We start from the raw sequence: 19,012 nt of genomic DNA, 5'->3' as shown, positions 1-19,012 counted from the left end.
TGATGCATCTGTGGAAAATGTCTGTGACTCTAGGTATCTGATCATCCTTGAGAAATGACAGCAAAGCTAGTGTAACAACTTTTGAAGATAACCATTGCCAATGTGATGATTACCAGTTGCCATTAAACAAATTGTAAAACTGTTATGTCTTATTTTCTAGAAAAAAAAATACTACTTTATTACTAATAGTAATTTTACTACTAGCACCAGTTTTTACTACTTTACTACTAATAGAATATCCTAAGAAATGAAATGCATAAAGTTCTGCATGGTATATTTTAGTACTACGTGCTTCCAACTTTTCCCCTCGCATCTCCCCCAGCACCCTCCCCCATTTGTAAGTGGAATAATTCATCTGAATTGTAAGCTCCTAAAATTCAGTAATTCTTTTTTTTTTTTTTTTTAATTTTTTAAAAATGTTTTTATTTATTTTTGAGACAGAGAGAGAGCATGAACGGGGGAGGGTCAGAGAGAGAGGGAGACACAGAATCTGAAACAGGCTGCATCCAGACTCTGAGCGGTCAGCACAGAGCCTGATGCGGGGCATGAACCCATGGACCATGAGATCATGACCTGAGCTGAAGTCGGACACCTAACCGACTGAGCCACCCAGGTGCCCCTGAAATTCAGTAATTCTGACATATATTTTTTGTAACAGGCACGATGCTATTTTATAACCTTTTTTTTTTCAATATTTTTCAAGTTTGTTTATTGTGAGAGAGAGAGCGGGGGAGGGGGAGAGAGAGAATCCCAAGCAGGCTCCTCACTGTCAGCACAGAGCCCAATGTGGGGTTCGAACTCATGTATTGTGTGATCATGACTGGAGCTGAAATCAAGGGTCAGACGTTTAACTGATTTAGCCCCCCCCCCCCCCCCAGCATGATATTAACTTTAAGCAGCATCCTTTTGTACAACTAACTGTAACAAAAGGTAGGCATGGGAAAATGTAGAAGGGAACACTTCCTAGAGGAGGGGATACCTGAACTGAGCTTTGAAGAAAATATATGGTCAGATGGAATGGGGAAGCATTTCTGGGCAATGAAAAAAACTACTTTCACAAAGCTAGACTATAAGGGGGAAAGAACAAAGCTAGACTGAATATTTTGGGCCAAATGGAGTGTGAACAAGAAAAGTAGGACTGATTTTTGAGAAAGGGAGTTGTTAGATATGAAGGTGTTGTGCTTCATTAAGGAGGTGATATGTTATTATCTAGGACATAATGGAAGCCATTGAATGTTTTTAAGGAGGTGAGTTATAGCATGTATTTTTTAAAAGCAGTAGCAGGCTATATTGAAGGCAACTGTAGTTGAATGAGATGTTTTGAATTGGGGAATAAGTGATCCACTTAGGACATTGGTTTTGAAACTAGTGGTTACCCCACATGAATAGAATGCTAAGTCAGCAGAGTGGGTTGAAACTACTACAGTTTAAAAAGATGAGTTAAAATAGGATGCAATAGGATAGATCAGAGAGTCTTGCAAATAATAAGGTGAAGCTTTTTTCATATGAAAGTATGGTACTGAATTAGATGATAAATATATTTTTGTCTGAGTATCACATTAAAAAATGTTGGAGCGGGGCGCCTGGGTGGCGCAGTCGGTTAAGCGTCCGACTTCAGCCAGGTCACGATCTCGCGGTCCGGGAGTTCGAGCCCCGCGTCAGGCTCTGGGCTGATGGCTCAGAGCCTGGAGCCTGCTTCCGATTCTGTGTCTCCCTCTCTCTCTGCCCCTCCCCCGTTCATGCTCTGTCTCTCTCTGTCCCAAAAATAAATAAACGTTCAAAAAAAAAAAAAAAAAGAAAAAAAAATGTTGGAGAAAAACTTAACCTAGGAGGACTGTTAGTTCAGACAAGAGTTGCTGCTACTCAAATAAGGACAGTGGCCTTGGAGATGAAAATAAAGGGCAGATTGGGCATTTCGGAAAATAAATACGAAGGAGTTAATTGCTTGTTTGCAGGTGAGGGAACAGAGAAGCTTAAGGATTTTTTTTTTTGGGGGGTGACAAAGATAGGGAGGTAATAGAAGACCTATACTTAAGGAATCAGAGGCTAGATATCTCACTTGAGAAATATTTTGTTTTCTGAGGAGTTATTTTGCTCTTTGATATAATAGATGGGCTGTAAATAAATTTTTATCATCCTTTTAAAAATCGTGAGATATAATAAACATACAGAAAAATCTATGAAACGTAAATTTTTTTGTAGAACAAATACTGTGTAACCCAAACCATGGTAAAGAAAATATCAGCAACCCAGAATATCTCCATTTTACTTCCTGGTCCTAATCTCTCCCTCCCTCTAGTGGTAGTCACAATAACAGGTTTTTTTTTGGGTTTTTTTTAATGTTTATTTTTGAGAGAGAGAGAGCATGAGTGGAGGACAGGTAGAGAGAGAGGGAGACACAGAATCTGAAGCAGGCTCAGGCTCTGAGCTGTCAGCACAGCGCTAGAGGCAGGGCTTGAACTCATAAACCACAAGATCATGACCTAAACTGAAGTCAGATGCTTAACCAACTGAGCCACCCAGGCGCTCCACAATAGCAGTTTCGTTTCGTTTCGTTTCGTTTCGTTTCGTTTCGTTTCGTTTCGTTTCGTTTCGTTTCGTTTCGTTTCGTTTCGTTTCTCTTTTCTTTTCTTTTCTTTTCTTTTCTTTTCTTTTCTTTTCTTTTCTTTTCTTCTCTTCTCTTCTCTTCTCTTCTCTTCTCTTCTCTTCTCTTTTCTTTTCTGTTTTTCTTTAATAATTTTTTGCAAATCAACTCTGGAAAACAGTGTGGAGGTTCCTCAAAAAATTAAAAATAGATCTACCCTATGACCCAGCAATAGCACTGCTAGGAATTTACCCAAGGGATACAGGAGTGCTGATGCATAGGGGCACTTGTACCCCAATGTTTATAGCAGCACTCTCAACAATAGCCAAATTATGGAAAGAGCCTAAATGTCCATCAACTGATGAATGGATAAAGAAATTGTGGTTTATATACACAATGGAGTATTATGTGGCAATGAGAAAGAATGAAACATGGCCCTTTGTAGCAATATGGATGGAACTGGAGAGTGTGATTCTAGGTGAAATAAGCCATACAGAGAAAGACAGATACCATATGTTTTCATTCTTATGTGGATCCTGAGAAACTTAACAGAAACCCATGGGGGAGGGGAAGGAAAAAAAAAAAGAGGTTATAGTGGGAGAGAACCAAAGCATAAGAGACTCTTAAAAACTGAGAACAAACTGAGGGTTGATGGAGGGTGGGAGGGAGGGGAGGGTGGGTGATGGGTATTGAAGAGGGCACCTTTTGGGATGAGCACTGGGTGTTGTATGGAAACCAATTTGACAATAAATTTCATATATTGAAAAAAAATTTTTTTTGCAAGTCAGTACTATGAGAAAATAATATACTGAGTGTATGAATTTCCTTTTATAAGGGACATGAATGTGAAATAATTTAGTTTTACTACAAAGATATATCACAGTATTGAAAGTTTGAATAGGGAGAAAAACCATTTCTGATCCATATTTTATGAAAAAAAATCAGTTGTTTTTTCATTACCTTCTTTTGCATAGTTAGGATCATACCAAGTATATAATTTTGTAGTCCTTTTTTTTATGCGGCCTTTCACTTTCCCATGTTTGTATGATATTGACTATAATTTTTGATAGCCATAAATATAATATTTGGTCATGTTGAACATCATGTTCCTGAATTATTAAAATGAAGTTTAAAAATTTTTGAAGAGCTGTGCCTGGGTGGCTCAGTCAGTTAAGTGACTGACTTCAGATAATGATCTCACGGTTCCTGAGTTCGAGCCCCAGTCGGGATTGCTGCTTGTCAGTGCAGAACCTGCCTCAGATTCTCTCTTTCCCTCTCTCTGCGCCCCTCCCCTGTGCTTTCTCTCTCTCTCTCTCTCTCTCTCTCTCTCACAATAAAAACCAAACAAACCAACAAAAATTGTGAGGAGTATAAACTAGAAAATTAGAAAGGTTCATATACTGTCTAAACGTGTTGGTTTTGTTTAAAAAAATACAAATAATATATGCTCTTAATAAAATATTTAAAAAATATACAAGACTATGTAAAATGAAAAGTAAAAAGTGTAACTCCCTCAACTTCCAACTTCCATTCATTCTCCCCACAGTAATTTTGTGAGCAGTTTTTTTGAACTTCTAAAAAATCAGATTATGGGTTTATCCGGGCACATATTACCTATATTAATAAATATTAGTAAGTATAACTATATCCCTTTTGTAATGCAACAGAGTTATTCTGTATCTTGGATTTTAAAATAATATATTTTAGGCATCCTCCTGTGTCAGTATATGTAATCTACCTCATATTTTTTAACCTTTTTTTTAAAAATTTTTTAAAAATAATCTCTACACCCAACATGGGACTTGAGCTCATGACCCTGAGATCAAGAGTTGCATGGTCCATCCACTGAGCCAGCCAGGCACCCCCGCCTCATATTTTTTAAACAACATTGAATCATTTCTATTTTTTGCACGTTAAAGTAGTTTTGCATGAACTGCTCCTATACATATGTTTTGGATAACTTTTCTAAGTATATCCATGGAATAAGTTCTTACTAGTGGAATTAAAAAGTTAAAAACTGTGTGCCAGTTACGGGTATAGTATGTGGGCTTTATTTCAAAGAATTGGCTCATGTACTTGTAGAGGCTGGTAAGTCTGAAATATAGGGCAGGATAGTAGGCTAGAAACTTAGGTAGGAGTTGATACTGTCATCTTAAGGTAGAATTTCTTCAGGAAAACTTAAAACTTGTTTTATTTTTATATATCTTAAACTGATTGGATGAAGCCCACCCTCATAACTGATTGTACAGGTTAAGTGTAGCTACCGCACCTTCACAGCTGCATCTAGATTAGTGTTTGAATAAGTGGGTATTACAGCCAATCCTAGTTGACTCATTAAACTGTCATGCTGTTTCTCACTTTCGTATTACCAAATTGTCACAAAAGTTGCATTAATTTATACTTCTCAATACAGTGGTGGAGAACACGATTTTCCTTATACCTTGTCCAATCCCTGATACTGAATTTAAAAATTTTTGCCAGTGGGATACATGAAAATGGTATTATTATTTTACTTCTAACTTTATTATTTTGGAAGATGATGGAATCCAAGGGTTTCTTCCACAAAACAATTAACTGATATGTATTAATTTCCACCTTTCTAGGCTTTTTAGTTGGTTTAGCAACCATTAGCTTAATAATTGAAACTTGCCTTTACTATTTTATTGGCATGAGAGTTTATTCATTTAAATTCAGTAGTTGACTGGTCATTCTAGACCATAAATACGTGTCAAAACAGGTTCCCTGTTTGGCGTATTAAATCATTAGGACTGAAGGAGTTTCATAGTTGATGTGTAGAATTTAATATTTTTACCATCTCAGGGTTTGTAGCTGCAGGACAGTGTCAAATATTGAAAGAAGTATTGAATTATGATTTGAGGGTCTAAAGAAGACCTTCAAGTTTATTAATACCACTGTAGCTTTTTTTTTTTTTATAAATTTGTTTTTTTTTTTTCAACGTTTATTTATTTTTGGGATAGAGAGAGACAGAGCATGAACGGGGGAGGGGCAGAGAGAGAGGGAGACACAGAATCGGAAACAGGCTCCAGGCTCCGAGCCATCAGCCCAGAGCCTGACGCGGGGCTCGAACTCACGGACCGAGAGATTGTGACCTGGCTGAAGTCGGACGCTTAACCGACTGCGCCACCCAGGCGCCCCCCACTGTAGCTTTTAAGTGTCAATAAAGCCATAATCTTGGGGCAGCTGAGTGGCTAAGTCGGTTAAGTGTTCAACTCTTGATTTCGACTCAGGTCATGATCTCACTAGGTGTGGAGTTTGCTTATGATTGTCTCTCCTTTCCCCTCTGCTTCTTCCCTGCTTGCACACTTGTGCTCTCACTCTTTCTGTCTTTCAAAAAAAAACCCCCCAAAAAAAGCCTCACAACTTCCATTGTGTTGGGGCAAATAGATTTGCCATCTGTCTTATCTTTCCACTTCCTAGTGAACCATTCTAATTTTCTTGGTATTATTCCTAAGACCCATAAAGGGAAGCTTTAGACAGCAAGTCTGATACAGCATCCTGAATGGTTTCTTGCGTTGGTAACAGTAAAGTTACGTGGGGGACCCATATAGAAGGAGCCATCTTTTTTTTTATTAAATTTACTTATTTTAATAATAAATAAACAGGGGAGGGGCAGGGAGAGAAGGGGAGAGAATCCCAAGCAGGCTCCACACCAACATCGCGAGCACAACACGGGGCTTGAACCCATGAACCATGAGATCATGACCTGAGCCAAAACAAAGAGTTGGACGCTTAACCAGTTGACCTACCCAGGTGCCCCATAAAAGAAGCCATCTTTATCATACAGTATTCATAGTGACCTGGGGGTGAGACATACTGAATATCTTGGTCACTGGAAGGCAAATCTAGTATGGTCTGTATATATAGCATATCAGCCCTTCATCTGGATTATTCCACTTTGCATGCAAAGGAGGGACAGGACACTTCCCCTTCTCAGGATAAACAAACTTTCTAGCCACTTTCATTCATTGTACCAGGCTGGCACTCTTGTTTGGGTTAGTCACTGCCATTCAGGACTGTCACTGAGCTATGGATCCTGCATTAGCTCAAACATGGTATGGTCTTCATAGACTGCTCCTAACTTAACCATTCTTATGAGCCATGTTAATAAAGGTTCTTCAGGGAACCAGCTATATTGACCCCACTAAATAAGACAACTTTTACGCTATCTCCCCTGGTTTCAGTAGTTTCCTGACTTTGTCTCTTCGTTACCTGAATCATTTTGGTAAACAGCTGTAAATCTGCTCAGTATGATTTTTCTGTTTTGTGATGGTTTTGAACTGAGCAGTTTGATGTTGGATTGGATCAGTTGGAATCTGGCTCTATTTAACATCACAGCCCACCCTAAAACTGTCTTTAGCTTTCTGTTCTAGGTAGTATGCTAATAATAGCCAGGGAATTGTGCCTTTAGCCAGTTTCTTATTATTTTGCATTTTATTGTAGATTCAGTGATGAAACTCCTCTCAGGTTGGATCTATCTGCTAGGTTTCATTTACTTTTACCTCCTGTAACAGATGGCAGCACGCCTGCTGTTTGATACTGTGGGTGATTTGGCAAACCTGGCATCAAGGATTTAGCCTCTAACGCCTTTTATTTTCTCCCCCCAAAATGCTTTAGCAATATTACACTGAGTCTAGGATGATGCTAGCAAATTTGATATCCTTGGAACAGATTAATAGTCATAATACCAGCTTTTAACCTGTTCTTCCATTGTGTGATTTTGGATAAGTAAGGGAATTTATCTCAGCCATAATTTTCTCATTCTACAAACTGAGCATTTCTGAGGTATTTTACAATCAGTCTATACATAAACAAACATTTATTGAATATGTCTTTGTTGTAGGCCATTGTTTCTCAATCCTTTTAATAAGTATTCTCGAAACAAAAATTAAAATGAAATTAATTAAAAAGCTTTGTTGATTTCTATCTAACAGAAATTATATACCAAAGAATAGGATTTTGTCAGGTAGTATTGAGCTTTGGTAAGCCACAAACCATTGTAATAGCTTTTTCTTGCTTCTTTGGTGATACCTGTTTTGAGAATGCATGTAATAGATTAAGAAATTTTATTTCATTTCATGTATATGTATCCTTTGACTTCTGATGTGGTTATGTCCTGATAAACCCATTGTAAGTCAAAAATCCCCCAAATCGGAAATGCATTTAACACATGTAACCTACTGCACATCATAGCTTAGCTTAGCCTATCTTAAATGTGCCCGGAACACTGACATTGCCTACAGTTGGGTAAAATCATCTAACAGAAAGACTATTTTATAATAAAGTATTGAATATTGTATGTAATTTATTGAATACTGTACTGAAAGTGAAAAACAGAATGGTTGTTTGGGTACAGAATGGTTGGAAGTGCATTGGTTGTTTATTGTCATGATCATGTGGTTGACTGAGAGCTGCAGCTGCTGTTAACTATCATCATGAGAGGATCAAACTGCATATCGCCAGCCCAAAATTCATATTCAAAGTATGGTTTCTTCCAAATGTGTATTGCTTTTACACCTTTGTAAAATTGGAAAATCGTTGAAGGTAATGAGAAGATTAACGTGAAAATACATTCCTCCCGCTCTGAATATTGTGTTAACTCTTTTTAATAAAAGTCTATTAATGTTGATAAGTGATACACATAATAAAAAGCACACAATTCATCGAGTGTAGAACCTGATGAATTTTCCTACAAAATGACCATACCTGTGTAATAAGTATCCAGGTCAGGAAACGGATTTGGGGAAACAGTACCCCTGAATCTTCTTATGTTCCCCTGTAGTCATTATTCATCATCTCTCTCCCCAGCCAAAGATTACTCCTATCCTGATTTCTTACATCATAATTTTGTTTATGAATTTTTTAAATGGAATCATGTGGACTATTTTTGTTTTTTTTGTTTTTGGGGCTGGATTTTGTTCAAATTTTGAGAGATTTATTCGTGTGTATATATAGTTCTTACAATAACTTATTCCATTGTGAGAATGCACTTCAGTTTCATTATTTCCTACTGTTGATGGACATTTGGGATGTTTTCAGTATTTGACTATTAAAAATTATGCTGTTACAAACATAATTATATATATTTTTGGTGAACATAAATGACCCTTTCTGTTAGGTGAATAGTTAGACTTGCTAGGTCATCTGGCTTAAGTATTTTCAGCCTCACTACATATTTTCAGTTTTCCAAAGTGGTTGTGCCCAGTTATACCCATAATGGCAGTATATGATAGTTTCAGTGTGTTTCATTTTTACCAACAGCTGGTATTATTTGTCTTTATTTTTATCATTCTTGTGGGCATTAGGGATACCTTATGGGTGTAATTTGCATTCTGCTGGTGGCTAAGGGCATCTTTTTTTTGTGTGTGTTGGATATTTGGATGTCTTCTATTTTGAGGTACTTGTTCAAATCTTTTGCTGATTTTTCAGTTTTTCCTTTGTGAAGATGTTGTTTATATGTTGTAGAGTTGAGTCCTTTTTTTTTTTTTAACGTTTATTTATTTTTGAGACAGAGAGAGCATGAACGAGGGAGGGTCAGAGAGAGAGGGAGACACAGAATCTGAAGCAGGCTCCAGGCTCTGAGCTGTCAGCACAGAGCTCGACACGGGGCTCGAACTCACAGACTGTGAGATCATGACCTGAGCCGAAGTCGGCTGCTTAACCGACTGAGCCACCCAGGCACCCCGAGTTGAGTCCTTTTCAAATAAATAAATATTACAATTATTGTCTGCCAAAATGTAGCTTGCACTTTCACTCTTAGTAGTATATTTGATAATCTTAAAACCAGTATTTGAATTTTTTTTCCTTATAGGTTGCTTGTTTTATGTCTTGAGATCTCTTCCTGTGTCAACCTCATAAAGATGTTCATTCTTCTGTGTTTTGTACAAGCTTTACTGTTTTGATATTTTATATCGATCTAGAATTGTGTATGATGTTAGGTAGAAGGGATCATGATTAATTTTTTTCCATGTGGCTATCAGTTGACTCCTTATTGTTTATTGAAAAGGCCATCTTTTCCCCATTATAGTGTCATCATTGTCATAAATCAGGTTGCATTGTATGTGGGCCAGGTTATGTTGTTCTGTCCCTTTGGTCTGTTTTATCTGTTGCGCTGGTACTGTATACTATCTTGATTACTCTCAGGCTTTACTATGGTTGTTGGAAGCTGATATAATTACTGTAGTCCATGATACAGGGTTTTAACTTTGTTCCTTAAAATTTTCTTGACTATTCTTGACTTTTTAAATTGCCATATAAATTGTAGACTCAACTTTTCAATTTTCACAAAAGAAACTGTATGAGAGTTTGATACTTTGTGGACTCTATAGATTTTTGAGAAGTAAAATCATTAACAATATTGAGTCTCAAAATCCATAAACAAGGCATATCCCATTTATTTAGTCCTTTAATTTTTCTCCACATTTTTGCTTTTTGTTTTTAAACTTTAAAAAAAATGTTTTTTTTTTTTTTTTTTTTTTCAACGTTTATTTATTTTTGGGACAGAGAGAGACAGAGCATGAACGGGGGAGGGGCAGAGAGAGAGGGAGACACAGAATCGGAAACAGGCTCCAGGCTCTGAGCCATCAGCCCAGAGCCCGACGCGGGGCTCGAACTCGCGGACCGCGAGATCGCGACCTGGCTGAAGTCGGACGCTTAACCGACTGCGCCACCCAGGCGCCCCAAAAATGTTTACTTTTTTGAGAGAGAGAGAGCACGAGTGGGGCAAGGGCAGTGAGATAAGGAGAGAATCCTGAGCAGGCTCTGCACTGATGGTGCAGAGCCTAATGTGGTGCTTGAACCCACAGACTGAAATCATGACCTGAGCCAAAGTCAAGAGTCAGATGTTCAACCAACTGAGCCACTCAGGCACCCCAAACTTTCTTTTTTTAAAGTTAACTCTGCCCCTAATGTGGGGCTTGTACTGATGACCCTAAGATGAGAAGTTGCATGTTCTATGGACTAAGCCAGCCAAGCATCCTAGGAAGTTTCATTTTATTCTTAGTTGCACATGTGTTTATCATACATGAGTGTTGATTTTATGGTATACTTTTTTTTTTGCTTCTCATGATGATTGCATGATTTTCCTCCCATTTTTCTGTTGAGCTGAATTACATTGATTTTTTAAAAAAAAATTTAATGTTGAAAACCTTTGCTTTTTAGAGTAAGTCCCATTTGGTTGTGACGTGTTCTCCTTTTTAAATATTAGTTATTGATATGTTTTTTAAAGTATTTATTTAAGTAATCTCTACACCCCATGTGGGGCTCAGACTCATGACCCCCAAGATCAAGGGTTGTATACTGTACCAACTGAGCCAGTCCAGTGACCCTAGTTACTAATATTTTGATTGGAATTTTTACAACTATGTTCATGAGAGTGGTCTTTATAATATTCTTGTAATGTCCTTGGCATGTTTTGATATCTTACTGATAGTTTGTTTTCTTTTTTTTTTTTCCTTGATAGTTTTGCTTGGAAGTGATCAACCTTATCTTTAAAAATAACAATTTTTGATGGTTGAATTTTTGTGTTTTATTGATAATTTTGCCCTTTTATTCTCTTTCTAATATATATATATTTGAAGAATTACTTATCTAGCTTCTTGAGCTGGAAGCTAGATCATTAATTTTCTGCCTTTTTAATTTTTAATATTTTTATTTACATGACCCTGCAAGCATCCACAAGTTTTGAAATGTTTTTGTTATCATTCAGTTCAGAATGTTTTTCGCTGAGCTAGTACTATCCTAAATATTTGACAAACAGTGCAAGATATAGTTCCTGAGAAAAGGAGCTCCATGAGATTTGTATTAGTTTTGTCCTTCCTCCATTGAGGTGAAAATTTACATTTCTAGTATATATCTAGTATATGTATCTAGTATATACCTAGTATATTTTACTGTATGTTTCAGAAGGTTCAGCACCTTCTGAGTTTCCTGTAGGTTTATATATGAGGTGGGAACCATCCAAGGGCAAAAACCATTATCCATACATCTTTATTTAAAAAAAAATTTTTTATTATTAAATTAATTTTTTTTTTCAACGTTTATTTATTTTTGGGACAGAGAGAGACAGAGCATGAACCGGGGAGGGGCAGAGAGAGAGGGAGACACAGAATCGGAAACAGGCTCCAGGCTCCGAGCCATCAGCCCAGAGCCTGACGCGGGGCTCGAACTCACGGACCGCGAGATCGTGACCTGGCTGAAGTCGGACGCTTAACCGACTGCGCCACCCAGGCGCCCCTATCCATACATTTTTAAAGCCAGTGTTCTCCATTAAGAACACACTTTTAGCTAAACAAGTTGGGTTTAAGAGAGAACTTACACCACTAGGTAGGAATAGTAGGGATCTCAGTAAGTGGATGTTACAAAGGACTTAATAGGATTTGGGTCTGCTGATTTGGGAAAGTGTTCAAGTAAGCTAGGCTTTCCTCTGGATTTGGTGTTGTCAGGAAGTGGGGGCAAGTCTATGACTGGGGATATATTAATCTTATCTAAAGGACTGGAGGAATGAAGCAGGGCCAAAGCTGTGACTGAAAACGAAGAGCAGTCATTCATACTAGCCAAAATAGGGGGATATTTAGTCATTTTTGTGGTTTGAAAAAATTTTATGATTTTGTCTACATTCAGGCATGATTACAGAATGGCTTTGTTTTTGTCTTGAACCATTGTGGTCAGAGTGGCCTCATCTGATGTTGGTGTTCTGTGAAATTATTTATGTTCAATAGAACCTCAAGGCTTTACTGTGTGTGCCAGGTCAGTTCCTAGTTGTTGGGCTTCTTTTCTGTTAGTAATTTAATTTTTCAAATGTAAACTAGGCTCATTGCAGGAAAATGAAAGTGAGAAAACATACATAAACCAAAAGGAAAAAGTTTAGAGAAACAAAACAAAAAACAAGATTTAACCTGTCTGCCTAATATTTTCTTGAATATCTTTGCAGACATTTCTATCCTTATTTATACATACAATATTTTTATAGATGTGAAGTGATATTATTCATGTATTTATTTTTTTACAAGAATTTATGGTTTATTATTTCGTTGGAAGTATGTAGTTATTGCACAGTAGAGGATGCTGGGGTTAGTTTCTCAGTCTTTGTTACAGTAAGTTGAAATATTTTATCGTACATCTGAAGTTACAGAATAATGTATATGAATTGATATGACCTTGTAGTAGACAGTATGCTTTTCAACACAGATTTTAATAAAATGATTTGCATTTAGTGTAAGTGCATATGCTTCTTGTCAATTCTACATAGAATTTTGTGAAATCTAGGTGGAAAGCAATACTTGTATGTCTCTGCATACCTGAAAAAGTATTTAAAATAAGCCTCTTTACTTAACTCATGTAATTTACTTGCATTATGTGAATAAGGATAATAGTCAAGTCTTGTATATAATAAAAAAATATATATATATAAATTAGTTGGGGTGACTGGGTGGTTCAGTCAGTTGAGCATCCAACTTCAGCTCAGGTCATGATCTTGTGGTCTGTGAGTTCAAGCCCCAAGTTGGGTTCTGTGCTGATAGCCTGGAGCCTGCTTTGGATTCTGTGTCTCCTTTTTTCTCTGCCTCTACCCTGCTCATGCTCGCTCTCTCTCTCAAAAATAAGTAAACATAAAAAAAAACTAAAACAAAAAAACCCCCAAACCTAGTTAGCTGTGTATTATATTAACTTTAGTAAACAGTTCCAGATTTTCACCTGAAGATATAAGCCTTTTCAGATGTCGTTTATCATTACAGTAATCTTATTGAAATAGAAACGTTTACATTTTTTTCTCAGGCATTAACTAAATATGTGTACGTTTAAAACTTATCCTTTGGCTCTTTTTCCTGTTTTTTTTTTTTTGACCGTTTTCTTGGAAAAAAATGTCCTTAACTCTTGCTTACACTTTGACTTTTATCTCTTGTCCCTTTATTCCACCTGAGAGCCTCCAAAAGCTTTGAGCAAATAGAAAAATTAGTTTTAGTATCAAATAAGAGGAAAATAAAAATTGCAGTTTTTGAATAGATTTGAACTAACACTGCTAATCATCTGTTTGCCTTTTAAGTGTACCATTTGTGCTCAGATACAAAAAAGAACTTGACATACTTGACATAAGCTCTTGAAAAGTCCCAAAAGTCCCTTTTAGAAAATATTGTGGAAGTTTCTACTTAACCTCTCATTTCCTCTCATTAGGTTGTACTTCTCTTTTTAGCCACAGTATTTAAGTTTAAAAAGTTATAACCTAAATGCTTGCAACAACTTCTAATGCATGTTGTGTTAAGTAACCTTTTAAAATTGGCATTTAAAATTCATTTTTTATAAGTTGGAGATTTACCATAATTTGTAACGTATGGTAGATTTATATTTGTGTATTTAAACTTGTGAACATTATTATTATTTAAACGTTTTTGTATCTTAGGGAGAGAGCTCGAGTGAGCAGGGGAGAGGGGCAGAGAGAGAGCAAATCTTAAGTAGGCTCTGTACTAAGCGTGGACATGAGGTTTGATCTCACGACTGAGATTATGACCTGAGCTGAAACCAAGAGTTGGATGCTTTTAACCGACTGAGCCATCCAGGCACCCCCTAAACTTGTGAATATTATTAAAGACCTTTATACGTTAAATGCCATGCTGAAAGAGGGCAGTGTCTCTGTTTTCAGAGAGTTTCCGGACTATTAGACATAGGAGATTGTGTGTGTATACACACATTTATAGTGATTGCAGTACAAGGTATACTTTGAGATACAATAGCATCAAAACATTGTATAGAAGTACTAGAGATTGAATAATTAATGCTTTTGGATCAAGAGAAAAGACATAATGCTATGGGAATTAAGGGCAACATATTAAGCGGTAGCATTCCTTTTTATTTAAATCTAGAATTAAAATTATAGACCTGTTTGGCAAAATTGTATTTAGAAGTTTTTTTTTTATGTTAAAAAGTAGATGTTTCAGTTATTTTCAAGTTATCTGCTATTTCATTTGTTAATGAAGTATATAATTGGTTTTTCACTCATTTTTTCTTCTTTTTTTTTTTTCCTTTGGCAGCTTTTCACAGATGGAATCACAAATAAACTTATTGGCTGTTACGTGAGTAATACAATGGAGGATGTAGTCCTGGTGCGAATTTATGGCAATAAGACTGAGCTGTTAGTTGATCGAGATGAGGAAGTGAAGAGTTTCCGAGTGTTGCAGGCTCATGGCTGTGCACCACAACTCTACTGTACCTTCAATAATGGACTGTGCTATGAATTTATACAGGGAGAAGCATTGGATCCAAAGCATGTCTGCAACCCTGCCATTTTCAGGTATATTTACTTTCTCTAAATTTTTCTTTCTGATGAATAAGAGTATTAAGTGCACTAAGGAATTACATGTATATTTTAAATGTTTATTTATTTATTTTGAGAGAGAGAGAGAGAGAGACAGACAGACAGACAGACAGACAGACAGAGGGAGGGAGAGAGAGAACCCCAAGCAGGGTCCGTGCTCAACGTGGAGCCCAATGTGGGGCTCGATTCCATGAACTATGAGATCATGACCTGAGCTGAAATCAAGAGTCAGATGCTTAACCAACTGAGCCACCCAGGTGCCCCAGGAAATATTTTTTAAATATTTAAAAGGCAATTGCCTTTTCTTTCAGCAATTATTTGGTTAATTTAGAAACTTCTTTAGTTTGGACTCTGCTTTGTCTTTGCTGAAGAAGAAAAAAAACCCTTTCTGTCTGCCATCTCGTTATTGACTCTTTGCAAAAGAAAGGACTCTAACGTGTGGTTTTGGATTAGCCTGCTACTGAGTGTCAAGGCTTCCCCTTAATTTTTTAAAGTAGTGCGTGGATTAAAGCATCACACATTTCTTATTACTAACTTTTGTAACTCAGTTGGTCATATTTTCAGAGATTTTGCTTACTAAGATGCTTTTAATTCTGTTAACGTTATACTACTTTTTAATTCATTGTATTATGTTTTCTATAACGATAACGTCTTGCATATGCTTGATCATTTTTCTAAAATTGCTGTCTTTTAGAGTTCTCTTTCTTTTAAAAACTAGCAAATGAGCTTGATTTGAAAACTGCAAATTCATTCATAGTTTAAACCAGAAGTTCTCAGACATTTTGGTCTCAAGATCCCTTAACAGCTCTTAAAGGTTATTGAGGACCCAAAGAGGTTTTGTGAGTTACATCTATCAATATTTACCATGTTAGAAATTAAAACAACTTTTTTTAAATTCAGGAATCTCACTTGCACATTGTTAGCTATCAGTGTGATAACATTATCACACCACTTCATGTAGCTTCTTGAAAACTATACTGTATACTCACGAGAGAGTGAAAAAGGTAAATAATATCTTATCAAAGTAGTTTTAACTGTATAAACTTGAAAGGGTTTTGAGGTTCCAGGGATCCTGGGTCATATTTTAAGAGTTGCTATGTTAACACAGTGATGAAAATGGAATGGACCAGTATTTATGTATTTTATAACTGTTTCAAATAATATTTAAAAATATTTTGGTATAGAAATCTATTCAAACCCCAGTTTTTAACAAGATAGAGTCTCCTCCCTTACATGAGTATAATGTTTAGTATGTATTTTTTTAGGTTTTAAGTAATCTCTGCATTCAACATGGTGCTCCAACCTACAGCCTTGAAATCAAGAGTCATACACTCCTCTGACTAAGCCATCCAGGCTCCCCTGTTTAGAATTTATTGAAGGATCCCAATTAATAGATAATGTCTTTTTCATTTGTGTTACATTTTTTGTGTTTAGGTTTGTGCATGCGTGTGTATGAAATTTATTTATAAACCCTTAAGCTTGTTCACAGTGTCTGAAGTATATCAATATAACAGGATTAAAGGTGATTAGATGCATAAATTAGGCCAAAGGAAAAGCTGGAGTTAGATTCAGATACAAAAAGTATATTCCATAATGTTCTCTTCTCCATAGAGAAGGGCCATCGTACTAGTAACTAAAGCAAGGAGGAAAATAATGAGTCCTTGTACAAGAGATTTAAGAAGAAAGTTGCTTAAAGCTAATACAACTTTAACTGGTATAGCAGTCTTCTTTTTTTTTTTTTTTTTAATTTTTTTTTATTTTTGAGAGAGAGAGAGCATGAGCAGGGAAGGGGTAAAGAGAGAGGGGGACAGAGGGTCTGAAGAAGACTCTGTGCTGACAGTGGTGAGCACGATGCAGGGCTTGAACCCATGGACTCACAAACCATGAGATCATGACCTGAACCAAATTGGATGCTGAACCAACTGAGCCACCCAGGCACCCCACTGGTGTAGCATTCTTTTTTTTTTTTTTTTTTTTAATGTTTTTATTTATTTCTGAGAGAGAGAGACAGACAGGCAGAGTGCAAGTGGGGGAGGGGCAGAGAGAGAGGGAGACAGAATCTGAAGCAGGCTTCAGTCTCTGAGATGCACAGAGCCCGACATTGGGGTCACACTCAAGAACTGTGAGATCATGACCTGAGCCAAAGTTGGACACTTAACCAATTGAGCCACCCAGGCGCCCCTGGTGTTGCCGTCTTAACTGCCTTAATGTTGATATTCCTAAACTATCTTTAACACACTGAATTTAAACTTTTCGTTGAACTATTGGCAGTGGGTACTATCTGTTGGTCAGTAGTACATATTCAGAAGATTTCTCACTTCTCTTTATTCTATAATCTCATGATGGAAAGTAGATGCTCAGGACAGTTTTTTTCCTCTTTGAGTGATCGTGGAAAGTTACAGAATCAAAAGTCATGTGAAATTCTTTTTTTTTTTTTTTAATATTTATATTTGGGAGAGAGGGAGACACAGAATCTGAAGCAGGTCCAGGCTCCAAGCTGTCAACACAGAACTTGATGCGGGGCTCGAAACCATGAACTGGGAGATTATGTCCTGAGCTGAAGTCGGATGCTTACTGACTGAGCCACCCAGGTGCCCCAAAAGCCATGTGAAATTCTATATATGGCATTATACCTCTGCCACTATGGATATACAGTGGAATAAGACTGCTTCAGCTTTATGAGCTATGTGAAATTGGGCATAGTACTTAAACATTTTGTGCCTCAGTTTTCCTACCTAAAAAATGCGAATAATAATAGTACCTATTTCTAGGGGGTTGTTGTAAGGATTAAAGTTGTAGTGTATGTAAAAAGTCTAGAACAATGCCTGGCATGTATTAAACACTAGGTAATATGTTAGCTTTTATAATTACAATTTTTTTCCTCAAGACTTTTCACATTTTAACTTATGGAGAGCTTTTAAGAACTTAGACGTTAATTGAAGTATTAAATACTAATCAATTGACTTTATTATGCTTTTAGAAACATTTTCTGAATTTTAAATTTCATAGACTTTTTTTTTTTTGCTCTTGTGTACTATTATAACATTATATATTGTTCCTTAAGGTGTGAGGTGTATGCAAACAGCATGTAGATGTAGCATAGCAAGTAATCATTGCTGCTAACTCCCCCCCCCCCCCCACTTGTTTGTGATAGACAATACTAACCAGTTTTGGAACTCTTTCCTCATGAACATGGGAGATTTCAGAATCTTTCTCAACTAAGCGATTTTAGGTACTTAATACTCATGAGTAGTCCCTTGTTTTAGTTTTTATTTTAGCTTTCTTGAAGAGACCATTTTACATTAAAAAGTTAAGATTTTATTTTACTTTATATTTTTAAAGTTTATTTATTTTGGAGGGGAAAGGGGGGGGGGAGGGAGGATGAGCAGAGGAGGGGCAGAGATTGCTGGAGAGAGAATCCCAAACAGGTTCTGCACTCTCAGTGCAGAGCTCCAAGTGGGTCTCGAACTCGTGAATTGTGAGATTATGACATGAGCTGAAACCAAGAGTTGGATTCTTAACCAACTGAGCCATCCAGCCGTCCCTGAAGATTTTATTTTTAACTAATATTTTTAAAAAAGATAGAGTAATGGGTAATAGAGTAACAGGTATGTTATAATTTTTATTAATTGGAGAAATGATATATTAAAGTGATGATGGTGGCTGATATTGATACAACACTTAATATGAACTGGACACTGTTCTGAACACCTTATGTATATGCATTTTCTTAAATATATATATATTTTTTTCAATGTTTATTTTATTTTTGGGACAGAGAGAGACAGAGCATGAACGGGGGAGGGGCAGAGAGAGAGGGAGACACAGAATCGGAAACAGGCTCCAGGCTCTGAGCCATCAGCCCAGAGCCCGACGCGGGGCTCGAACTCCCGGACCGCGAGATCGTGACCTGGCTGAAGTCGGATGCTTAACCGACTGCGCCACCCAGGCGCCCCTTAAATATATTTTTTAATTAAGTAAACTGTATGCATGATGGGGGGCTTGAACTCATGACCCCAAGGTCAGGAGTTGCACACTCCACCTACTGAACCTGCCAGGCACCCCAAAACACCTTAAGTGTGTTAATAAAGTCAACTCACAAT

The 19,012-nt window shown here is 36.9% G+C and overlaps 1 protein-coding gene across 1 annotated transcript in view; it reads left to right on the top strand.

The window, feature by feature from the left end:
* ETNK1 (ethanolamine kinase 1) overlaps positions 1–19,012 on the top strand; it is a 68,768-nt gene that overhangs the window by 6,194 nt on the left and 43,562 nt on the right. The window contains exon 2 of the mRNA XM_025930615.2: positions 14,626–14,885. Coding sequence (XP_025786400.2) covers positions 14,626–14,885 — 260 coding nt within the window. The remainder of the gene's footprint in view (positions 1–14,625; positions 14,886–19,012) is intronic.

The sequence above is a fragment of the Puma concolor genome, chromosome B4 (assembly GCF_028749965.1).
Source record: "Puma concolor isolate L17-30 chromosome B4, mPumCon1.1.hap2, whole genome shotgun sequence".
NCBI classification, from domain to species: Eukaryota; Metazoa; Chordata; class Mammalia; order Carnivora; family Felidae; genus Puma; species Puma concolor.
Note: the sequence above shows the minus strand (reverse complement) of the source record. Positions and strands in the feature narration are given on the sequence as shown.